General features: G+C 58.6%; 2 protein-coding genes across 2 annotated transcripts in view; both read right to left on the bottom strand.

Annotated features, from left to right (window-relative positions):
- MPP2 (MAGUK p55 scaffold protein 2) overlaps positions 1–7,436 on the bottom strand; it is a 42,999-nt gene extending 35,563 nt beyond the window's left edge. Inside the window, exons 1-2 of the mRNA XM_050934713.1 lie at positions 7,351–7,436; positions 832–939 (exon numbers count right to left, since the gene is read on the bottom strand). Of these exons, the coding sequence (XP_050790670.1) occupies positions 832–862 (31 nt within the window). The 5' untranslated portion in view covers positions 863–939; positions 7,351–7,436. The remainder of the gene's footprint in view (positions 1–831; positions 940–7,350) is intronic.
- Positions 7,437–19,804: 12,368 nt separating this feature from the next.
- LOC127040510 (peptide YY-like) lies at positions 19,805–24,982 on the bottom strand. Its single transcript, XM_050934751.1, has 4 exons — positions 24,897–24,982; positions 21,607–21,794; positions 20,496–20,576; positions 19,805–19,884 (listed from the first exon to the last, which is right to left on the bottom strand). Exons 2-4 carry the CDS (start codon positions 21,792–21,794, stop codon positions 19,860–19,862), a joined length of 294 nt encoding a protein of 97 aa, XP_050790708.1. The 5' UTR covers positions 24,897–24,982; the 3' UTR covers positions 19,805–19,859.
- Positions 24,983–25,211: the final 229 nt, after the last annotated feature.

Here is a 25,211-nt window from a genome sequence, read left to right as displayed (position 1 = left end):
ATCCTCCTAGACCCCTGTTACAGAGGGGGAACTGAGGCCCAGACAGGCCCAGACTCTTAAAGGTACTTGGGCACCTAACTCTCATCGGTTTCAATAGGAGTTAGGCATCTCCATACCTTTAAAAATCTGGCCTTAAGTGACTTGCCCAACGTCACACATGCAGAATGTGGCAGAGCTGGGGATTGAACCTGAGACCCAAGCCAGTGCTCTAACCATTTAGCCATCCTTCTTCTTACTTGGGCACTTATCCCCTCCATTCCCCGAGAGCAGACAGCTGCTCCCGCAGCACAGGGAACGAACAGCGAGCTCTCTGGGGCACGGATGGCCCCATCCAGTGGGTTTAGAAAGCTCCTGGGGTGCTCTCCCGTAACCCCGCTAACAAACCATCCTCCTGACAAGAGAGAAGAAGCAGGCACTTCTAAAATCCAGATAGACAATCCGAGGGACCTGGCGAGAGAGAAGCAGGAGCAGCAGCGCGGGGAGGGAACCGGCGTTCCGTTACGGGGCAGTCTCCTCTCCCAGCTCAGAGCAGGGTCCAGATCTCACAGCTGAGGAGGCTGTAGAGATGGAGTCGGTCAACCTGCCCCTTTTGGGCCAAGCCTCACCACCCCAAGAGCTTGTCATGAGGAGCTCTTAAATCTGAGTCCAAACTTGGCAGCTTGGGCCCATCTCCAGTGTCCACCTATGCCGGGCGTTCGCTGGGGAGCTGCCCAAGCCCCATGGGAGTTCGGGGGTGGTGAGGGGCACAGACCAAGGGTGCCCTACGCCCACAACGGAACGCAGGGCCTGGGCGATGTTTCACAATGCCAGCCCAGAGAGGGGGTGTCTTACCCAAGTCGGAGTTGGTAGCAGCCACAGGCATCTCAGCAGCTGGCGCGGTTCGGGCAGGGCTGGGGCGTCAGGTGGCGAGCGCAGCTCTGAACGGGCACACACAGGGCTCTGCGGAGAGAGGAAAAGGTGAAAGGCAGTCATTCGAAGGGGGGAGAGGCGGGGGCTAGCGGGAGGGGGCACAGGACACAGAGGAAAGGAGCTATAGGGGGGAAGCCTATAGCCCCAGGATGCTGTCAATCTAGCAACCCCATGGCTGTGCTACCCCTACTGTGGGCATACAAGTCCCGTCCAGATTCCTGGCAGGGCCCAGTGGGGAATGCCACCCGACTGCCAGGGGGGAGGGAGGGAGAGGGAGAAGGAGACACAGCACATAGTGACCAGCCCCCCGCCTTCAGAGCCACTCTCAGCCCTTTCCCACCGGGGGTCACTGCAGCATCATCTCCACGCGCAGGAGCCGAGGAGACGCCAAGTTAACGGGCACCATGTGCAGAAGGAGGGACGTTTGCGGGGTGAGTCTGAGAAAGGAGCAGCAGGGAGCTCCTCCTGCACCACAGCCAGCACTCCTGCTCCATCCCCCATAGCGCCCCTGCTGGGAGGGTCTGGGACTCAAGTACCTGGGAACCCCCCACCCCCACAGCCAGCACTCCTGCTTCATCCCCCACAGTGCCCCCTGCTGGGAGGGTCTGGGACTGGAGTACCTGGGAACCCCCCCACCCCCACAACCAGCACTCCTGCTTCATCCCCCACAGTGCCCCCTGCTGAGAGGGTCTGGGACTGGAGTACCTGGGAACCCCCCCACCCCCACAACCAGCACTCCTGCTCTGTCGCCCACAGCGCCCCCTGCTGGGAGGGTCTGGGACTCAAGTACCTGGGAACCCCCCACCCCCACAGCCAGCACTCCTGCTCCATCCCCCACAGTGCCCCCTGCTGGGAGGGTCTGGGACTGGAGTACCTAGGAACCCCCCACCCCCACAGCCAGCACTCCTGCTCCATCCCCCACAGTGCCCCCTGCTGGGAGGGTCTGGGACTCGAGTACCTGGGAAACCCCCCCACCCCCACAACCAGCACTCCTGCTCCATCCCCCACAGCGCCCCCTGCTGGGAGGGTCTGGGTCTTGAGTACCTGGGAAACCCCCACCCCCACAGCCAGCACTCCTGCTCCATCCCCCACGGCACCCCCTGCTGGGAGACAACAGGAACCTTGTCTGCAGTTTCCCTAAAATCCTCCCGGGAAGCGGATTGCTACTGGAATGGCATTCACCCTTTCAGCGCCACGTTCCCATCCGTCCATGGCAGCTCTAGTCTCCCAGGGCCAGTGAACTCAAGGGGGTTAAAAAAATAAATCTAGTCGGCTCAGGACCCCGGAGCAACAGCAGGCTGCCCTGGATGGGGCCCCGCCCGTCTAGCGCCCCTTGTGGCAGGGAAGAGCCAGTGCCAGTCTATGATGCTTGCAAAGCGGGGGCACATCTGTCCAGGCTGCCGGACACAGCCAGACCCTGTGGTTCTCTCTGCCTCTCCCAGCTCCAAATCCCAGCCTGGAGCCAGCAGCCGAAGAAGGGGCGGCTGAGCACACAGCAGCCCCAGGAGTAGGGAGCAAGCCCAGGCCTGCGTCCTGAGGACGGGGCTGCCCAGAGGAAACAGGGCCATGGACAAGCTGCCAGCACACAGAGGAGATGCTAATACCCTGGTTGCCATAGCAACACTGGAGCAGGAGAACAGATATGGAAGCAGCGGGAGCCGCCCCAGAGCCCACCCCTCACGGTTACAGCCGGCTGTCACCTTTGGAGATGCTACCAGGGAGCAGGCTAGGGATCCAAGCTGGTGGGGGAGGATGGGGGAGGGCAGGTCACGAGGGGAGGGCCCGTGGGCCCTTCTCCCAGTCCAGGACAGGGCCGGTCCCTATTATGCTAAGTGACGCTGCTCCCAAAGCCACGTGGGCTGCAGGACATCACTCAGATGCCTCTGCACCTGCCAGGCCATCAGGGTTGCAGCTAGAGAGGCCCCTGGGGCTGCTGCTGCAGGTGATCCAGATCCACCGGAGCACAGTGTGAACCGGTCACTCCACTTCCCTTCCACCCAGGGGCAATGCAGGCCCATCTAACAGCCCTGTGCTGCTGGGGGAGATTCCAAGAAGGCTGGTTTGCCCGGCTTCGTAGCCCCCGTGTGCCAGGAGCTGGCCTCCAGGGGCCGCAGGTCTCTGCACCCTCCCATCCATGAACTGTTTGTGAACTCCTCAGGGCAGAGACTCAGCATTGAATTCCTCCCTGATTCGGGGATATGCCACTCCCAGTCACAGAAGGTGACATCCAAGTCAGCTTCTCCTCCAACCCCAGCCCCCACCCCGAGCTTTGAAAGGCCCCATGGCTGAAACAACCTCTCCACAAAGCCGGGATGGGCACCACCTTCCCCAGGCTGCTCCCATGAAGGCTCTGTCCCCAGCCAGCCTCTTTGCTCCACTCTTGCTGTCAAACTCCAGGCCTCTCCCCCCACCCCACACCCACACACACACTTGGGAATGCAGCCAGCTCCACGTGAAATGAACACGCCCGGTCTCAGCTTAGCAGCTGCCAGAGCATCAATTCCATTCTTTCTGGGCAAAGCAACAAACACGTCACATTTCAGGGCATGGGGGAGGAGGAGGAATCGGGCCCTCCAGGCTAGGGCACAAGAACTGAAACAGTGACTCAGTTGCTTTCCCTGCTCTGTGCTTTAAGGGTTAACAATCTCTCTCGCCCCACCCACCAGATCACAAATCCAGACACCTGAGCACCTGGGCAGGTGCCTTTGGAATGTTCCCAGGCAAGAAGCCACATGCACATTGGTCTGGGGGCGGGCGGGGCTCAGGAGAGTGAATGGGGCAGATACCAGTTTCAGCCTGAATGTCATGTGGTGCCGGTGGCACTGTGCCCCCGGCCGATCTGGATTCTGCACCGGATCAGGCTCGTGCCAGTCCGGCATTGCACACCAGCCAACTCCGCTGCTGGACCCAGCTGGCCCTAACAAAGAAAACCAGGAAGGAGGGACGAATAGAAACAATATCATTGGCTTCGATGGGGTGCTCTGGACTCAGAAGGCAGCATGGGAGGAGGATGGCGGATGCTCCCATAGGAGTGTGAAGAGCATCCCGGATAGTCCGTATGAGCCATTCACTGTTGGACTGGAGGTGGCTGGTATGAGATAGCACAGCCATCACGCAGCTGCCCAGGTTAGCACCTATCTCAGCCATAGCTGGAGTGAGCTTAGATCTGTCCCATTCTGCCCCATCCCTGGTACTGAGGGGCGCAGCCTGGGAGAATCCCGAGTGACAGGCAGAGGGAATCTCCATGGGAAGGATGGAATCGCAGGTCGTTTCATGGAGAGGGTTGCACACTCCAAACCCGGGAACAAGCTAGGAGGAGAGATTAAAGAGGCTAGGACTCTTCAGCTTGGAAAAGAGGAGACTAAGGGGGGATATGATAGAGGTCTATAAAATCATGAGTGATGTGGAGAAAGTGGATAAGGAAAAGTTATTTACTTATTCCCATAATACAAGAACTAGGGGTCACCAAATGAAATTAATGGGCAGCAGGTTTAAAACAAATAAAAGGAAGGTCTTCTTCACGCAGTGCACAGTCAACTTGTGGAACTCCTTATCTGAGGAGGTTGTGAAGGCTGGGCCTATAACAGTGTTTAAAGAGAACTGGATAAATTAATGGTGGTGAAGTCCATTAATGGCTATTAGCCAGGGTGGGTAAGGAATGGTGTCCCTAGCCTCTGTTTGTCAGAGGATGGAGATGGATGGCAGGAGAGAGATCACTTGATCATTGCCTGTTAGGTTCAGTCCCTCTGGGGCACCTGGCATTGGCCGCTGTCGGTAGACAGGACATTGGGCTAGATGGACCTTTGGTCTGACCCGGTATGGCTGTTCTTATGTTCTTAGGCCTGCCTGAGGAAACAGGACAGCTATCCTGTTTCCAGCAAAGGCTCCCATGTGGCAGCTTGATTGAAGTAGGCTGAGCCCACAACCCGGACTGCAGCATCTTCATGCATGGGGCCATGAGGAGTTGCGATAGTTCCTGGATCTGGCTGAGCCCAGAGGCTGGGAGCATGAATCCTGGTGTGGCAGCACCAGGAAGGGGATGGTTCCATGTAGCTTCCTCCTACCACCCTGGGATGTGCCACCTGCCCCCCGGATGTGGCTGGGAATGAGCCCTGCCACGAGCACCCCACTGCGGTTAGGAGTGGGAATCCTGGTACTAGGCCTGGTGGGCAGATCCTGGAGCAGATTGTGAGTCTTGGCACACTTAGCTGCTGGCTAATGCAGCACCTGGCCCTGGGACCCCGGATTCTGCTGTGCTTCCTTCGAGGCTCGGAGTGGGAGTCCCAGCTTAGAGCACTGGTGTGTGAATCTGGCTGCAGCCGCATCAGAAAGCCATCCGCATTCCTGGGGTGCAGACGTGCATTCATTGCTCCGGGAGGGATGCCGACACGACCTCACCAGGCGGGATACGTCCCAACCAGGCATCAGAATTAGGAGAACGCGCATCCCACACGCCCACTAAGGGCAGTTCAGTGGGCGCAGAGTCAGCAACAGACTGGGGGGCGGAGGAGATCTACAAGGCCACCTAATGTTTGCTGGCTCCACCCGTGAGAATGGAAATCAGGGTTCTGTCCTAGGTCCTATTCCTAGAGCGAGGAAGGAGTGTGGTCTAGTGGTTAGACAGGGTACAGGGAGCCAGGACACACTCGTCTCTGTTTCTAATGTATGAATCGCTGATTGTTTCTATTGTCTGTCACTAATTTGCACTGGTTGCACGGCATCCACCTTCATTACAAGTTCCCTTTGATCTCTCACACACACACACACGAGTGCTCCCCTCACACACATACACACCGCTCCCCTGACAGACGCCAACCCTGATCTAAGAGGCACCTGGTGGTGACAGGCGGATCCTGCCTCCTAGCTCAGCACTCCCTGAACCGACAACACAGTCTGGGGAGAAACTGCAGGTTCCCACTGCATTCTCCTCAGCCAGATCTCAGGGCCATGCTGCCTGTGGCAGCAGCTGGGCTCCAAGGGCCCAGTTCTTCATTGCTCTGCACCTTGTCGCAGCACGGGAGCAAAACACTGCCCCATGATATTCTTTGCACAGGCAGTGGGGAATCAGGCCTGGTGGCTTTCCGCTGCCCATTGCTCATTGCGTTTCGTTTCTTCCACGCTGCCTCTCCGCCACCCCACAGCCTTGCCTCTAACCACAGGACGGGGGCAGACGTTCCTGACTGGCAGATGTCGGCATAGCAGTCCCAGGATCCGAGACAAGCTGAGCGAGGGAATGTCTTCCTCGGCCCCACTTGGAAAGTACCCGCTTGCGAGCAACGCAGGCCTGTTCTGTGGGGCGGACGCACAGCGAGGTGAACAAAGCTCCCGATTGAGCTGTGCCCAGATGGGCAGCCCTGCTGAATCCAGCCATTCTTCAGTGCCAGCGGGGCCCAGAGACTGAAGTGGTGGTGATAGGCAGCGTGAGTCTGCGTCCATTCAGAAAGCAGCTACTTTTATTATTACGTGACAACATGTTGCTCTTCGACATGCCCGAAGCGACACACAGCCGGAAGCTGAAATTAGCATCTTTAACCAGGGAGGGATGCAGCTGGGGGAGTGAAACCCACCAGCGGAGAAAATAAATTCCATTACCCCTCCCTCACCCCCCAAAGGACATCAGTGCCAACAAATCAAAGAGATGATTCCCGCAATAGTAGGAACACTGCAGCCCGCCCAAAGCCAGAGGCAGGGCTCAATTTGTGTCAGGGCCACTCTGGGCCTGGCAGTTCATAGCCCCAGCACCTCTGGACTGGGCACTTCAGGGCCCGGGTCCCTCTGGGCCTGGCAGGGCTGAGCCCTGGGGCCCCTCTGGGCCTGGCAGGGCTGAGCCCCGGGGCCCCTCTGGGCCAGGCACTTCAGGGCCCAGGCAACTCTGGACCTCGCAGGGCTGAGCCCTGGGGCCCCTCTGGGCTTGGCAGTTCACAGCCCCAGCACCTCTGGGCCAGGCACTTCAGGGCCCGGGCACCTCTGGTCCTGCTGCATCAGTTATGAATGTAAAAAAAATTTGCTTGAGCCCCTGGGTGGCTCTTTCATTACAAAATAAGCCCTGGCCAGAGGGGAGGAGAAGCCAAGGGGATCCCGGGAGCAGGGGCTGGGGAGGGGGAAAGGGAAGCCGGCTGCCCCAGGGGGAAGGCGACGACTCGCTGGGCACCTATTGAAATCACCCCGCCTCGCCCAGCGCCCGCCTGGCAAAGCAAGGAGGCTTTTCTCCTGGCAGGGCTCCAGGCGTGGAAACAGGGGAGAGGTTTGAAACTGACCAGCTCGGGGGGGTGAAACTGGATGATTCAGTTGGGGTTGGTCCTGCTTTGTGCAGGGGGCTGGACTAGGCACCTCCTGGGGTCCCTCCAGCCTGAGAGCCTATGCACATCAAAGGGGGCCCTGGGGGGGCGGGGGAGAGGTCAGGTTAGCAGCTGCCCGCAGGGGCGGGGGAGGGGCTCTTACCTGCCCCAGCGGCGCAGCTCCAAAGGCCCCGGGCTCGCTAGGATGCGCGGCGGGGCGGGTCGAGGCGGTGCTGGGCTCGCTTCGCTCCAGCCGCTGCCGCCGCCGCTTGCCAATCTCCCCGCGGCCGCTGGGCTCTTAAAGCAGCAACGCCTTTGGAAGGGGTTGGCTGGGTCCCACCAGCGAGCCGGGGACCGGGCTGGTGGCTGGGCCGTTTCAACCCAATGGGTTTCAACTGGGGCTCCAAGGACCCCCAGGCTACGTCTGAGATCTCCTGCCTCTGCAGCCGGCTGTGTGAATAACCCCATCTGCCCCCGCCCCCTCCTTGCAGATCTGAATTGAGCCAGGCAGGGACTGTGGGGGGCATCAGTTATCTCCAGCAAATTTGGGGGGGGGGAGCAGGGTGCAAGGGGGGTGTTTCCAAAAGACCACTTTGAAAGAGCACCAGGGTCATTTTGTAGGGGACGAGGCAGAAGGCAGAGCCAAGGCCGGGCTAAGGCTCTGGGATCGGGCCCGAAGGCGTGGTGGGGTCAGAGTGAAGGGGATGAGTGAATGGGGGTTTAGGAGAGCAGAGGGTCCATCGAGGGACGGGTGAATGGGGGAACAGGACCGTGAAGGAGTGAACGGGAGGGGATCGGCTCATTTACATCCCAGAATTGGCAGGGAAGCGCTGATCATTCCTGTCCGCAAAGTGCTTTGCGATCTCAATGAGGGTATCTCCCCCCCACACACAGAGTTTATGTGGACAGGCCCGGGCCCCAGGACTGGCTCGAGTGGGGAGGATATTCCCAGAGGTTCCCCACAATCAGCCCTACCCAATTCCTTGCCCCTCTGCCTGCCCCTGCACTGGGGTGGGGGGACCACCAGGAGCCTGCTCAGCCACTCGGATGCCTCACAGGCGCCGGGGGGAGGCACAGGGCTGTGGGTCCAGACAAAGGCCGGGGAAGGGATTTCCTCATGGGGAGGCTCTAGGGTCTGGATTCCATTCCCCCCCCACACACACACACACCCCAGGGTCCATGTGCCAGTGTAATGGGGCCAGACCTTCCAGGCACTGAGCGTGGGGGGGATTCCCACCTACCCCAGGGAAGTACAGGCGCATGCTCCCATGGAGGTCACCCTGCTGTGGGACCATTCACCAGCCCGTTCATCCCCCTCTCAGACAGCTGCCCTGGGCCTCAGTGATACCCCTCTTGCCCCCTGGCCATTCACCCCTGCCAAGTGGATGCTGGCTCCCCGCTCCCTCTCCCCAGGGTAAACAGCAACCCCCATCTCTGGTGATTCGAACTCAGCAGGCCCCCTGCGATACCCCACTGTGAATGCACAAATACACACACAGACGCACGCACGCCTCAGCCACCAGGATGTCCCAGCCCCTGACACTCCACAGCTGTGCTGTCCCCTCCCTGCCCCCACCTACACAACTGGGTGTCTGCACTCCTCTCACTTCAGATCAAAGAGCAGCAAATTGATGCAACTTACACCCAGATTTATTGTGCTATCATTATTCACATTAGTCTACCTAGGAACCGAGGGACAGAGAGAGAAGCTGGCAGTTGCAATGTTGGTTGTCTTTGAAGCAGGCGGCCCCGGGAGGCACAGGAGGGGGAAGAGAGGAGAATCACAGAGGGATCAGCACCGGGGCTGGGTTTTTCCACCCTGAGGCCTTTTCCTGTTCGCCCCAAGGTGGCTTCCGCTCAGGATCACACCCTGAAATGACCAAAAAGACTCAGTTAGGATCCAAGGGACCCAGTCGGCACCGCAGCCTAGGGCTGCTATGACCCCCATGCCCGCATCTCTTGCCCCCTGGTCTCCCCCCATCCCTCACATCTGTCCTGTCCTCCAAGCCTGCTGCCCCCAAACTTTGCAAGGGTATCCTGGGCCGAGTCCCTCTCTGTGGGGCTGAACCAGAGGGGTTTGGAGCTAAAAGCAGCAGCTTCCACTGTCCAGGGTAAAGAGCTGCCTGTTAGCTATGGAGCAGTCACAGCCCCAGAACTCTCCAGCCAAGAGCCCCACGGCACTAGCCTGGGTTAGAGATCCATACTTCCCCTGCCCCCAAATCGTCTCCTCCCAGCCTTGCTCCCACGCCTGCTTCTCTCTCCTCTGCTCCTCCCCCCACTCATGTCCCAGCACCCCCGGAGCAATCTCGGAGGACGGTGCCTAGCTGTATCCAGGACCCTGCAGAGCTGGCAGGTCTCCTGATTCATGCGGGGCAGGAGGTCCCCCCACCCTGCTTGTGTAAATGTCTTTCCAGGCTTCCGTGCCCCTTGCAGGAGGCTGATTGGCCTTGCGTACCCCAAGTTTCACCTCACTTAAAAACTACTCGCTTACAAAAATCAGACCTCAAACTACAAAAATGTCCCAGCCCCACTAGTACTAGGAAATTGCTGCCTGTCTCATGTTTACCATATAATCATCAGATAAATCCATTGGAATATAAATCTTGTCCTTACATTTCAGTGTACAGGCTAGAGAGCCATATAAACAAGTCACTATATGAAATTGTAGTTTGTACTGACTTCGCTAGTGCTTTTTATGTAGCCTGTTGTAAAACTAGGCAAGTATCTAGCTGAGCTGATGTACCCCCGGAAGACCTCTGCGTACCCCCAGGGGTACACATGCCCCTGGTTGAGAACCATGGTCTAGAGGACCACGGGTTTGGGGTGTATGAGTCCAGCACTTGGTCCAAGCCTGGGGATACAAATCATACATTTTAGGGAGTGGGATTTGGATTCCTCATGCCCTACGACCTCTCTGCCCTGCCGCTTCCAACATCCACCGCCACAACCAACCGCGATGGGGAAACCCATCTGCCTGACGGGTCTGCTGAGTCGATCAGCTGTCTCTAGCTGGGTCTGTACAGAGCCTTGCACCCCAGAACTCAGTCCTGGGTGGAAGCATCTAGGCACGGCCATAAAACGAACAGTAAAGCAGCAGCGTCAGGGCTGAAATAGATCAAGCTGCCACAGAAAGGATCCTCCCAGGTCAGAGTCAACACCCAGCTCAGCAGCGTGGGTGAGGTAGGGAGGGGTGGGTGGATATAGGACAGAGAGAGGATATTCCCCTGCATCTGATGCAACCCAAACAGGACACGCTTGTGCTAGTTTATGAGACTCAGACAATGACACTGCCTAGACAGCCTGACACTGACCACCCAGGCAGCTGGGAGAAGTGCCCGGGAGAGGGAACAGGCTCCCTGGGGGAAAGCCAGCACTGCTAGTCAAACCCTCCCAGTTGCAGGGGTTGCTCCATGATGCTGCTGAGGAGCTGTGTCCTTTTCAACGCTCTGATTTTAGCCCTGCGTCCCTTTCGCTTCACGGTTCATTCCCGGGGGAAAGCCCAACACCTGGGCCCATGAGGCTGAACAGGGAGCAGGGTTTGTTCAGCAGCTGGGGCCTGGTCTCCCTCCTCTGCAGTCCCTTCAGCTCCCTCCTTTCACAGAGAGCTTGACGCCACCCCTGGGGACATGGGCTGTCAGTGCCATCTAGCGGGCACAGTGGGAGCGCTGAATGCCAGGGCCCCCGCCCCGTCCATGTTCCTGTGCCCTTGGGCATAACAGCACTGTCTTTATGCAGCACTTTTTCCGGGGGCTCTCCGGGCGCTTCGCAAACAGGTATCGACGCAGCCTCACAATGATCCTGGAGGCTCAACAGTATTGATATCCCCACTGTAGAGATGGGGAAACTGAGGCCCCGAGAAGGGAAGTGACTCGCCAAGGTCACACAGCAGCCCAGTGGTATGGCTGGGAATAGAACCCAGGAGTCCTGACTCCCACTCCCCTCTTTTACCTCCTAAAAATACTCTCTTCCCAGAGCCAAAATGGGATTCCTGGCGCCAAATCCCTCCTTGGCTCCTTTAGAGACATCTGAGGAAAGAACAGCCTCCTGCTACAAACAAGAGCCCAATCTCCTTCCAGAGCTGGGAAATAGAACCCAGGCGTCCTGAGACTCCCAGCCCCCTTCTCTCACCATGCTGCCGCCCATTCTAACACACCCCAAACCTCTCCATGATATTTCCTGCAACTGCAAAGCTCTGAGACCCACCCCCCCCAACCCCAACCTCTCCTGTGCATCCGCTGCCCGCACTGCACCTTCTCCTGCAGGCATCTGGTGCATAGTGAGTAGCATATCCCTCTGACTCGCCAACACCAAATATCGGATATGTCCTTAGTTTGAGGACTGTATTGAATTGATGTTTGAAACAGGGGGATGAAAGAGGAGCTTGCTCTGTCCACCCCATGCATTGACCTGGTATTACAGTGTCTCAAAAAACACCACAGAACGCGGCTCCAGCTGACTCCCTGCTGTGGGATGGGGCTGGTGGGTAGGGCGTCCCTGACTGGTCTGCCAGTAACCGGACAGTAACAGATGAACAAGTAGGACGCACGCCCATTCCTGAGTCCCTTCCCAGAACAGATCTTACCTGTTGGGTTTAGCATCCAGAGGGGTCATAGGGGTCTCCGCAGAGCATCCGGCTGCTGGATCTCTTGCCGTATCTAGGGGGGTGGGAGAGAAAAACATGCAGCCAGTCATTGCTTCGGAGACGGATAAGCCAGGCTTTAGGGAAGACAGGACCGTAGGACGGGACTGGGAAATCCGTCCGTCCGGGAGACCGGCCAGAGGTATGTAGCCGACTACCCCCAGCTTAGCCGAGCCACTTACCTGGGCCGCGTGACCATGTTGAGATACTGCTGCAGCTCATTGTAGAACTGGACCAGGTCTTCCACAGGGGCATTGTCCCCAGGGTACTTGGGGTGCATGGGGGCAGCGCTGCCCAGGTGCCCCAGGAGCAGGGCCACGCAGCAGGTGAGGGAGAAGAGGGAAGCCCAACGCCTGCAGGGGGCAACCATCTGGGGGGAGGAGAGAAGGGAGAGTGCGCACCGGTGAGACGAGGCGACAGCCCCCCGAAGCAGCCCCCGAGTGCACTGGGACTGGAAGGGAGGCCAGCGTGGGGCTGGGGAGAGAGAACCGGGGCATGGACACCACCCAGGGGGAGGAGAGAGACAGGCTGAATGGCACCAGCGTGGAGAGTGCCGGGCTGGCAGTGCCAGTGTGGGGAAGGGCAAAGGCAGGTGGAGAGGAGCGGGGTGAGCTCATGCCATGCTGAGCGTGAGCTGGACGGGTGGGTGCTCAAGGGGTCTTTGGCGATGGGGGAGAGGGGGATCCAGCCGTGTTGCCATAGAAATGGCTGTGGCGGATGCCATGGGTGCAGGGAGGAGAGGGCAGGCCCAAGGAGAGAAGCCAGTAGGACTCCCGGACAAACAGGGGGTGGGAGGTGGGAGAGTCACTGAGAAGGGGGCTCTTGGGTTTCTCGACTACTCCAGAGACGGCAGCCAGCCCCAGGGGAAGCAGCAAGGCTCAGGGAGCGCACGGCCCATCTGTCTACTGGGAGGTGGTGGGGCTGGAGGACGTGCCAGCCAGCCCTGGAGGAGGAGAGCACCAGAGGGTGCCTGATTTGTAAGGAGATGGTACTGGCTTGTGTGGGAATTGCACACGCATACCCTGTACTCGTGAGCGCATGCAGAAACATTCACGTGCACCCTGTGCTCGTGACTGCACTCACTTGCCCTGTGCTCACCACTACACGTGCACACAAACACCCAGCCGTCCGTGTATGTGCATGCACTCACACGGACACTTGCACGTACACACGGGAATACTTGCAGTCGCTGGCATACACAGAGCTATCTGCCCCTGCTCACGTCTGTGCTCACATACCCACTCACAGACATGACTCCCCTTGTGCTCGCACGCTGGGGTGCGCACACCGACACCCGTACATGCGTACGTTCAGACGTGCCGACACACACATCCATTCACACAGACCTGGACAGACACCCAGCACCACAAGCACAGACATTTCCATCCCCCCAGCTCCAGATCCCAAGCCCCTGATGCTTCCTCCATCTGTCCAGGGGGAAACGTCACGTTTTATGTCCAAAGGCAGCCAACCCTCCCGCCAGGACCCACCAGCTACTGGCTACTCTGCCAAGCAACACCCCCAGCCCTGCTGCCCCAGATCCGCCCTCTGCTCTTCCTGCATTGGTACTGAGAGAGGTGTGGGAACCCCCTTGAGCCAGCCCTCCACCTCCCAGCCCCAGGAATCCCAGAGCACTCTCCAGAACTACAGGGCATCTGTGCCGCAGATGTGCATGGTGCTGTGCAGCACGAATGCAGATACGCCCCCCCCTGCCCTAGGCAGAGGACACCAACGCTGGGTGCCAGCAGGCTTGCCCACTGCATGTCAGGAAGGAGGGGGCAGGGACCCATTCCCCCCTCCCACAGAATCCCCCCGCGCCCCAAGTCCCAGCCCCGTGTGCTTACCCTGATCCAGTCGGGTGCGGTGCAGAGGCACAGTGCGACACAGGGGTGTGGTGGCCTGGCCGAGTCCTTCCACACTCTGCACTGCCGGAGCCAGCTCCAGAGGTTTATATCTCCCCTTACACCCCCCACCTCCCGCCTGTCCCTGCGTCATCACTTCCCCGCTCTGGGCAGGTGCTCTGATGTCACCCTCTGCTCGCGCCGCCCACCCCTGCCGGGCAGTGGGTCGAGGTCCCCCCTCCCCAAGCGGTCTCCCTAGCACAGGGGCTGTCTCTTCCCTTTGCTTAACTCTGGGAGGAACCAGGAGCTATGAAGAGGACACCCCAAAGACAGACACAGGGTGAGCCAGGATCCCCATGCCCTTGCCCCCAAGGGGTGAGGCCTGGGCTCTGCAGGGGTCTCCATCTGGGAGAGGATCTCAGCTCTCCAGGAGATGCCCATTGGGATGATGTGCTACGGGTGGACTTACCCTGACATCTCCCTGGGGGAGAGGCCACTGGAGACACCTCAATGTGCCCCCTCTCCTCCCCCAGCCCAGCTCTGGGACCTCACTCACCTGGGAAGGGCAAGCTCCCATGCAGAGGCTGGGAGGCCCCCATGACAGGCTCCTGTGTAGGAACAGGTGCGCATTGTTCAGCACCAGGGGAGGTGGGGTTAATATTTCACCAGGTCAGTCCACCGCTGAGCCCCTCCGAACCCCCTGCAGAGAGCTGCCCCCTCCCACTGACCTCTGAGAGCCAAGGAGGACGAGGGGTCCAAGTCTTTCACCGGGGAGAAGGAGACTGACAAAACGCCCAGGATGGGCCAGAAGGTGTCTGGCCCAAGACCACATGGTGCGTCAGTGGCAGAGCTGAGCCTAGAACCCAGAAGTCCTGATATCCCATCCCCTGCTCCCACCACCAGCCCCCTCATTCAGCTGCTTCATTGACCCAAGGGGCCTCATGTTTGCAGAGGGGTCTCTCCCTATAGTGCTTTCAGCCCCACATGGGAGCTTCCCTGCATGTGCATGGAGAGACCGGTCAATTAAGGGTCGGGCTGGGGGATGGGTGGGGGTAATGGGGCCATAGATTACGTTACCTTAGAATAAAACAAAAGCCCCAGGGGAAGCCGCCCTGGTCTCCATCAGAGACAGCCTGGCAGATGGGACTCTGCAGCCATCCCCAGTGCAGGAGGAGAGAAGAACGTAAGAACAGCCACACTGGGTCAGACCAAAGGTCCATCTGACCCAGTATCCTGTCTTCCAACAGTGGCCAGTGCCAGGTGCAGGAGAGGGAATGAACAGAACAGGGAATCACCGAGTGACCCATCCCCTGTTGCTCATTCCGTTTCTGGCAAACAGATGCTAGGGATACCATCCCTGCCCACCCTGGCTAAGAGCCACTGATGGACCTACCCTCCAGGAACTTATCTAGATCTTTTTTTGAACCCTGTTATAGTTTTGGCCTTCAAAACATCCTCTGGCGAGGAGTTCCACAGGTTGATTGTACGTTGTGTGAAGAAATACTTCCTTTTGTTTTCAACCTGCTGCCTATCAATTTCATGTAGTGCCCCCTGGTTCTTCTGCTATGAGAAGGAGTAAATAACACTTCCTTGTTTATTTTCTCCACACCAGTCATGATTTTCTAGACCTCAGTCATAGTTGTCTTTTTTCCAAGCTGAAAAGTCCCAGTCTCATTCAGCTCTCCTCATACAGAAGCCGTTCCGCACCCCTCATCATTTCTATTGCCCTTTTCTGAACCTTTTCCACGTCCAACAGATCTTTTTTGAGATGGAGCGACCACATCTGCACGCAGTATTCAAGAGCTAGCAGTTGCAGAAGAAACCTGGCATCCGTCAGTGGGCACTTTCCTCCAGCAGGTGGCATCCCAGGCTCATCAGAGCCCAGGCAGTCCTGGGAGCCCACAGCCAGGCCAGGGTCATAGTAACCGATCCCAGGGGCTGCCTGGGGAAAACTGGCCCCGGCAAAGTCAGACCCGGCAGGCCCAGATTGGGGTGTTGGAGACCAAGGGCTGTGGAAATGCTGGATTTGGAGCTGGTGCAACCGCGGGTGCTGGAATCCTGTTTGCAGTGCTGGGCCCACAATTCAAAGATGCTGGCAAACTAGAGGGGAGTCCAAGATGAAAGAAAAGACGAAACTAGACCAATTCAGCCTGGCAATAAGTTATTACCAGTGAGGGTAACTGACCATTGGAACAACATCCCCAGGGCTGTAGTGGATTCTTCATCACTGGCAGTTTACGAGTCCCGCGTGGACGTTGTTCAGGAAGATCTGCTCTGGTCCAGCCGGGAATTAATCCAGGGCCGCTCTGGGGCCTGTACGATGCAGGAGGTCCCGCTCCATCACAGCATGGTCCCTCCAAGCTATGAAAAGTGGGGTCGGTGCCTGTAATGGTGCGTTACTCACCCCTGCGGTGCCTCCTGCTGGTTCCTGGGAATTAGCTCTGTTTCTAGCTCTGGAGCAACCTGTGCAGGCCAATGTCCCGCTTGCCGCTGGGCCCCCTCCCATGTCCCTCCCAGGACCCTGATGCCCTTTTACCTAGGATGCTGCCCCTCCAGGCAATACCCCACAGAGCTGGGTCTCCCCTCCCCACGGAACCCCCACCCTGCCTCAGCCTATGGGCTACTGTCAGTCACCATCCAGCCCCCTTTCACTGGGTCCGACTGCAGTCTGCATAAGCCAGTCATCATAGGCAAGGGAGGTTTTGACCTGCTGCCTTTCTCTGCAACCCAGGACCCCCAGGGGCCTTGTACCAGGCCCTGTAGCCTGGGGAATCACTGGCCCAGAGCTCCTCAGCTCCTCTGGCCTTTCCCCAGCCCCGCATCACTCCAGTACCCTTTCTGCAGGCAGCTGGGTCCATCTCCCTCCTCAGCCAGAGGGATCCTGCCTGCTCCTGGCCCACTGCCCTCTCGGCTTTCACAGTACCAAAAGAGGCAGGTTTTAGACCTTACAGTTAAGAGAAAGCCACGAAAATGTGACATGAGTGTGCCCTGCGGGCTCAGCAAGCGAATCAACTGAGCCCCCAGCTCGTGTTTTTGTTAAAATTCTCATGATTTTTTGAGACAGTCCTGGGATTTCAGGGGCCTGACTGGTGATTGTTGAGCGCTCGGCGTCGGGGATGCTGGCAGACAGTGCCTGGGTCACAGCTGACAATGGCAAAGTTGGGGACATGGAGAGCAGGTGGTCAGATCAGTGTCTCCAACTCTCATGCTTTCACTGCAGATCTCACAAGTGCTGATACCTCTCTCTTAAAGCCCCAGCTGCTGGAGTCATGTGATGGAACACAGCTATTATTAACATTAAGTATGTTTCTAGTGCTTGTGATTGCAGAGAAAAACATGAACACATGACACGAGCTCAACCGCAGGGCTCAGAACTCAGAGGGGCACGTACAGAGAACACACCGTTTACTGGGGGCTTATGGTGGGCAGCCCATCCAGGAGGCAGTCCCAATCAAAGGCCCAGTCCTGCCCAATCCATGTCCAGCGCTGGGGGTCAGCCCAGCTCCCCAGAAAACACCACCTGAGACCTGACCCAATAACTAACTGGAGCAGTCCTAGCTCAAGCCCCTCTCCAGGACGGAGGCCGTGTCCCAGTGATGCCTGGGGAGGACACTCTGGTGTCCAGCGGCTACGAGGAGCTCAGGGGTATGGGAGGCCACCTCAGTTTAAGAGGCTGGAACAACAGGAGCTGCAGCCATATGGCCCAGAGTGGAGCATCCATTCGCCCTTGGCACTGCAGGGGGATGAGGCTCGGGGAGGGCTCAGTACAGAGAGCGATTCCCACCCTCAGCTGAGTTCACTTCTCCTGCCAGAGCTGGGCCTTGCTGGGACACCAGGGCAGGGCACAGCACGGAGCCTGCTGCTGCTCAGGGTAGGGGACCAGAGGCCAGGACAGCTGGAACAAATGGGAAGAAAGACAGGATCTGCCCGGCAATGAATCAGCCATTGCTATCACTAGCCAGCTCCAGCCATGGCCCCACCGGCACCCCATGACCGAGGGGCTTCAGGCTTAGCCAAGTGACATCCCTCCCCAGAACTGAGACTCCAGCTCTAGCCAGCCCCATGCTCACCCCTATCTGGGCGGCCAGCTCCACGCTAGCCTCCCAGCCCGATGCCGGCCCAGCCCCCCAGCCTGCCTCAGCACAGGCCAAGGAGAAGGAAACCAAGAGTTAAACGCCCCTCCACTCACCCTCCAGGCCCCCCAGTCAGAGCTCTGCCCTAGTTCATGTATTGCTGGAGGATGCAGGCAGCAGGCTGGCTCCTTTCCCTTCGGCAGCTGGGCAGGGCAGGGCAGGGCAGGAGCAGCTTCACCCCATTCCTAAGGCCCCAATCTCAGAGCCTGGAGTGAGAGCAACCAACCATACAATCCAAAAATAACCCCTGCCAGGCCCCCTGCAGCCAACAGAGCCCAGGCCCCATCCCTTCCTCAGCTGCTCTCCCATTTATATCCAGCACCCGCACCCGGGCAGGGCAAGGGCTCTCTGAGTGCACCCAGCTGCTTTTGGCCATTAGCTCCAAATTGTCCCTTAAAGGAGCAGCACCCCCTGCCACACATTCCCCACATGCCCATCGCATCTATCTAGATACTCCCCTGTCCAGCCCCAGATCCATTGATCCTCCCATACGCCATCTACCTACCCAGCCCCAGATCCATCGATCCCCTACACACCCACCTATCTACCCAGCCCCAGATCCATCTATCCCCTACACACCCATCTACTACCCAGCCCCAGATCCATCTATCCCCTACACGCCCATCTACCTACCCAGCCCCAGATCCATCTATCCCCTACACACCCATCTACCTACCCAGCCCCAGATCCATCTATCCCCCTACACACCCACCTACCTACCCAGCCCCAGATCCATCAATCCCCCTACACACCCACCTATCTACCCAGCCCCAGATCCATCTATCCCGCTACACACCCATCTCTCTACCCAGCCCCAGATCCATCTATCCCCCTACACATCCACCTATCTATCCAGCCCCAGATCCATCTATCCCGCTACACACCCATCTCTCTACCCAGCCCCAGATCCATCAATCCCCTACACACCCACCTATCTACCCAGCCGCAGATCCATCGATCCCTACACACCCATCTCTCTACCCAGCTCCAGATCCATTGATGCCCTACAAGCCCATCCAGGGGCGGCTCTAGGCATTTTGCCACCCCAAGCACGGCAGGCAGGCTGCCTTCGGCGGCTTGCCTGCGGGAGGTCCCTGGTCCCGCGGATTTGGCAGCATGCCTGCGGGAGGTCCGCCGAAGCCGCAGGCCCAGCGGACCCTCCACGGGCAAGCCACCGAAGGCAACTTGCCTGCCGCCCTCGCAGCGACCGGCAGAGCGCCTCCCCATGGCTTGCCATCCCAGGCACGTGCTTGGTGTGCTGGGCCTGGAGCTGTCCCTGAGCTCATCTAATCTATCTAGCCAGCCCCACATTTGTCTGTCTATCCGCATCCATCCATCTCTGTAAGCACCTATCTAATCTCTCTATCTACCCATCCCTTCCCATACACACCCATCTCTCTCTCTCTCCGTTAATAGGTTGGTGCTGTGGGGCATGACAACCTCCATCCAGCCCTTCCACCCATCCGACCTTTCTTCTACCCCCAGGTTCCCGGCCCTGTGGCTTTTGCTCGGGAGGGACAGAAACACTCCAGGCATCGGTGGTTTCCGTTCAACTTGCTCTTTATTATGGAGGCAGAGACCAGAGACTCCACTGGAAATATATGTATATAAATGACGTACAAAATAAAATCAACCCGATTCGGGGGGGGGACAGTGAGGGGTCGGGATCCAGTCGCTCAGACTGGCCACGGCACAGAGACATCATTACAACGACAATCCGGAGAGCCCCCTCTTCGCCCCGCCCCACCCCCCAGGGCCCACATCTGTCCCTGTGACCCCCACCGTGGGGGGAGGGGCGGTCCTCAGCACCGGGCTGTCCTCAGGCACTGTGGTGCAGCCGTTCCAGGTGCTGTACAGGGGTGGGGGGCGCGGGGGGAGGTCTCAGTGCCTCGGAGGGGGCTGGAGAGGGGGTGGGGAAATGGGGCCGGGGGGGGAGGAGGGAAGACCTTCTTCGCAGAGAGGTTTCCAGCTCCTCAGGACTCAATTAAAAACGCAAATGACACCAAAAGACTTGGAACATTTAAAAATAGGCTGTGGGGGGCGGGGAGGGGGGAGCCCGTCACCATAGGTAGGAGTCCTCGTACCTGCCAGAGAGAGTGGAGAGTTAGACACTGGGGCAACATCAGGAAGAGCCCCCCCTCCCTCCCCACCAGCCCCCTTCTCAAGCTCGGCCCCCTCAGTCTTATCCCCGTCTCTCCCTCCGCCCCACAGAGCAGCCGGTCGCTGACCCCCACGAGCAGGGGGGAGGCAGCCCCCTGCTCACGGCAGCCCCCAGCCCCAGTTCCACCACTGGGATACACTTTCCCCTTCCTCCAGCCTACGGAAAGGGCAGAACCAGCCTAGGGGTTGGGGCATATGGGAGCCTAGCCTCCCCCCAAAACCTGTACCACCCATGTAGGACCTGAGCCATGGAGTTTGGATCCGGATTCCAAGTCCCCTCACTGGGAGGGGGTCCAGTCTGGGAAAGGGGCAGGGGTTGATCCAGCCCCCAAGGGCCATCGGCTCCAGATCTCTGCTCAGATCTAGGGTCCCACAAGCGGTCGGTTCCCAGGGTAGTGTAGGACAATGGGGGACACTTGTACGACAGCGTGGACAGGGCCCCAGTGCATTCCCTGCCACCCTGGAGTGTGTGTGTGTGCAGGGGGAGTGCCGACTTTGGAGTGAAGGGGACCCCAGAGGCCGGGGTCGCGCTCACCGCGATCTGCCGGTGTGGTCGCTGCTGTCCCCGAAGAGCAGCTCGGACATCAAGGCCTCAGGGCTGGATCTCTTCCCGTACCTGGGGGCAGTTAAACAGAGCCCTGGGTTCACTGACGCTGCCTGCTGGAGGCAGAAAGTGGCACAGATGGGAGGCAGACGGCATCAATGAGAGTGGAGTGTGCCAGGATGCAGGGAGGGCGGGCACAAGGCATGGGGGGGTGAGTGTGTGAGGGGGGGGTGAGTGTGTGAAGAGGGCAGTGGGAGAGTGTCTTAGTGTGTAGAAGGGGCTGGGTGGGGGAATGTGTAAGTGAGGGGCCTGGCAGAGGAGGGTTGCAAGCAGCCCCCTCTCGTTTGCAATTAGCGTGTATTAGCCCCTGGCTAACAGGCTCCCAAGGGGCAAGCTGTGTTGATGGAACTGGTGTCTAATGTGCCGTTTCATGGCTGCCATCTTCACTGTGCTCCCTCAAGGACCCCCCAGGGGCCGGGGGACCCGGCAGCCTGCCTCTTCCACGGGCTACGCTGGGAGATTATCCAGGGCAGAGGGAGAATGAAACTCACGATTCTCGCCGGAGTGAGAACACAGAGCTGGGAATGACGCCACAGACCCAGATCTGGTGCAAATCTGGCTGGGACCAGGGGCTCGGGGAATAAACACCTGTCCCATTCAGACACACACCCACACAGGGGGAAAAAACAGGCAAAGTCGTGCACAAATTCCCACCTTTGTGCATAACTGCCCGTGCCCAAAAAGACACTCACGCACAACCACCCCCAGAGTGCAGACTTGTGCACAGAGAGGTGCAGAGATACCTGTGCTTGTGCACAAACATGCCCCGCCCGGGCACCCGACAAGGCAACACCTGGGTACAAACGCAGACTCTCCTGCACAAAACCCAGGGAGATTCCTGCCTAGCAAAAACACACCCATGTGCAGAGCACAACACAGACACACATGCCCAAACACACACACGTACAGACACCCGCACCGGACCAAACGCACAGACTCGGGCACAACCCGGACACTGGTGTCCAGACACACACGCCCAGGGCATGCACTAGCACGTGCACAACCCACAAATGCGCGCACGGCCCAACCCGCACACACGCACCGCTGCCTCGTCACTAGGTTGATGTAATGGCGCAGGGCAGAGAAGTATTTGGCCATTTCTTCCGGGGAGGCGTTGTCTCCGGGGTTCTCTGGTTTCGGGGGGTAGGCTTCCACCAGCGTCCCCAAGCAGGACAGCACGCAGAGGGTCACGGCAACCAGCATGGGCCAGAGCTTCGCAGAGGCGACCATCTGAGAGCGGGGCAGAAAAGGGGGTGAACACGCCACGCGAATATATACTTCGCCCCTTCCACCCTCTCCACTGCCCCTTGTTGCGCAATGGGGGGAACATCACGGCAGCTGCGTTTTGATTGGGAAGGGGTTGCTGCTGGTGCAAGGATGCAATAAAAGTGGTCCCAAACTTCCCGAATCTCCAAGGTTCCGATTGGGAGCAAAGGGTCACCTTGGACTGGAACCAGATCTGCCTGCCCCTCACCCTAAGGCCAACACGCCCCATTGGCTTGGCGGAGACTCCAGGGGCACAAGGGGCAATCGGTCAACTCCTGCCCACGTGGAATCAGGAGAGCTGGGTGCTGGTCCTGGCACTGCCACCGATCTGCTGGGTGGCCTTGGGTAGTCACTTCCCTTCTGGATGCCTCTTGCCCCTCCCACCCTTTGGGTGTCTACTTCGATTGGAAGTCCTGCCTCTCGGGAGCCTGCCCTGCTTGCTCGGTGTGACGCAGTAGGGAGCGGGGCAGGTTGACCTGGGAATGTCAGCATGCAGGATGGGAGAGCAGGGGGTGACATTAGGTGAGGGAAGGTACCCAAGCCTGTAAGCTGAGCTAGGAAGGGGGATGGGGGGAGTCGACACCTTTGCCCGGGAACCTGGCCAAAGGGAGGAGGGGGAGAGAAGGAGGGGGAGAGAGCCTGCTGGGGAGGAGGGGTTGGTTTCAGTTTTGGGGGCTGGCTGGGAGGAGGAAGGGAGCCCCAAGTCTGGAGTCTGGGATCCTTGCGCCCCAGCTGGGGGGGCCTGGTTGCACCTGCGGGCCCTGCTTGGGACCGTGTTGCTGTTGTCTAATAAACCTTCTGTTTTACTGTCTGGCTGGGAGCTAAGGTGGATAGCGGGGTGCGTGCAGGCCCCTGACTCCCCTCACTCTGTGACACTGGTCCTCTGAGACTTCCAGCCCAGGGCACATTTCCATGTACCAAGAAAAGGGACAACCCATTGGTCCTGTTCTTCTCTTGGAAATGCACAGGGCCGTGAGTTACTGAGCATCCTGGTCCCCGTTTGTTCCCCCTTCCGATTCCTGACCTGCAAGTCCACACAGGGCCTGAGGTGGGTTTGCACGTCGGAAGTCTCCTCTCGTTCATGCTGGGGCAGCCCCTCCAGGGCCACATGGTTGTAACCAAGAGGTGAATTGGGCCTGCTGTATCACCGCACGGAAAGCTGAGGCTTTCAAAGGAGCCTGAATGAAGTGCCCGGCTCCCTCTGGCATCCCGTAAACAAGTCACTTCTCCACCACCCCAAAGCAGCCAGCTCTGGGGTGGAACACAGCAGTTGTTCAACACTAACAACCTGATTCTGCTGTCCCTATGCCGCTGTCACAGCATTAACTTCCGCGGTATTACCGCTGACTTACACCAGTGCAGCGAAGATCAGCCTCAATTTCCTGTCTGGGGGATGAATACCAATACACTGCTTTTTGGCATAGTGCTTTGAAGCTAGACTCCAGAGCACCGTACGCCGTCATTTGTGAGCCCAGGCTTATAGAGACAAACGCCGCATTGAGGACCAGCCTCTGAGCTCAGGGCCGCCGCTGCAAATCAGCCACAGAGGAGAATGAGTTACACTGGCATAAATACACCCCTATTATTCTGTGTTATTTCTGTCATGCTCTTTGCACGCCTGGCACTGTACAGATAAAAGAGATGGGGCCCTTTTGAGTCTGTGCCTGTTACACATGTATCCAGGAGTGCGGGCTCTTCTTTAGCTGTGCAGTGCAATTGGATGTGCGTGTGATGTACATTCGGAGCGGGTCTCTCTGTGTCGTGGTTCTCAGCTGCATACATACTGTAAAAGGGGCCGGGGTGGGGGTCCACTCCATGCTCGGTCAGAGGCAGCCTCTGCATGTCCATAACCAGAATTGCTTTGCATCCTAGCCGGACGCTGCACTAGAATGCACCTGCTGTGACAATGTCCTATGGAACCACTCGCCCATTATGTTACATCGGCCGGGCGCTGGGCTACGAGGGCTGTTTCCAAGCCCTCCCCCTGCCCCCCGTGGTTCTAGACGATGCACTGAAATCAAGTGTTTAAAAGAAACTTGACAGAGGCAGGCATTCCCCCCCACTGATTCTAAGGGCCTTACGTCAGGGCTGAGGTCAGCCCTGCCACATTTGCTTCCCTTTAGTAAGCACGAGATCCCTCTAGATGTTCCCCTGACCCACTTTCCTGGAAAAGTGAAGAGACGGATACTCACTACCGCTACCCGAGAGGCTGTGTCACCCTCCGCTAACAGCCCCCTCGCTCATCAGACACCGCTCCCCAGGGAATAACAAACTGAGACCCAAAGCAGGAGAGATTTCGGGGTGGGGAGGGGGAGGGAAAGCAAGATGCCCCTCAAACCCTCCTCTTTAGGAGTCACCCCCGTTTGCTCTGCCCCAGGATTTCCTGATTATTATGATTTGTATTCTGCTAGCCCTGAGCACAGCCCAACACCCCTGTTGTGCCAAGTGGTGTACATTATTTGGTGCATTATGGTAGCATCTAGGAGCCCTAGCCATGGCCCAGGACTCAGAGTGCCAGGTGCTGTGCATTATTATGTTAATTACGGCAGCACCTAGGAGGCCCAGGACCCCAGAGTGCCAGGCGCTGCACATTATTAGGTGTATTACGGTCGCACCTAGACAACCCAATGACCTCAGAGTGCCAGGCACTGCACATTATTAGGTGTATTACAGTAGCACCTAGGCAGCCCAGGACCCCAGAGTGCCAGGTGCTGCACATTATTAAGTGTATTACGGTAGCACCTAGACGGCCCAGGACTCCAGAGTGCCAGGTGCTGCACATTCCCACACTGCTTGGCCAGTAACTCCCATAGCCGTCCCCGCCCCGGAAGCTGATGGGAGTGAGAGACGTGGGGCCAACCCCACCCCCTGTTGCCCAGTCGAATTGGGATGGCCCCAAGCAATGGGAGTCTCTCTGCTTCCCTTGGGGAGGCCATGCCACCACCCACAACCTCCCTCTTTGCTCAGCTTAGCCCTGACAGGGGGCAACCTGCCTCCTCCCACCCGGCTTCCCACCTCCAGGGGAAGCGCCTGGCCCCAAGCTAAGCCCCTGGCCGAGCTACTCACCGTGGGCAGGCGTAGGGGTGCAGGAGGTAGAGAGAGCTGCGGGCGTCAGCTGGATGCGATGGGAGAACCGGGAGCTTCCAGTCCCTCCTGCTGCTCTTACAGTTCTGCCTGCGCTGGCTGCTCACCACCCAGGGGCTTTATAGCCCTGCTGGCTTGGGGACACAAAGAAGGAGGAAGGCTCCTCCCTCACCCTCTCCCCCCCCACCAGCATTCGCTGATCCATGTGCTGCCATGAGCCACTCCTCATGCCTCCCCAAGGAGAGCAGAGTCTGTGCCAAGGGACAGGGCATTGGGATAAGTCCCAGGGAGACTGGC

The sequence above is a fragment of the Gopherus flavomarginatus genome, chromosome 25, assembly GCF_025201925.1.
Source record: "Gopherus flavomarginatus isolate rGopFla2 chromosome 25, rGopFla2.mat.asm, whole genome shotgun sequence".
Taxonomy (NCBI): domain Eukaryota; kingdom Metazoa; phylum Chordata; order Testudines; family Testudinidae; genus Gopherus; species Gopherus flavomarginatus.
This window is presented reverse-complemented; position numbering and strand designations above follow the sequence as displayed.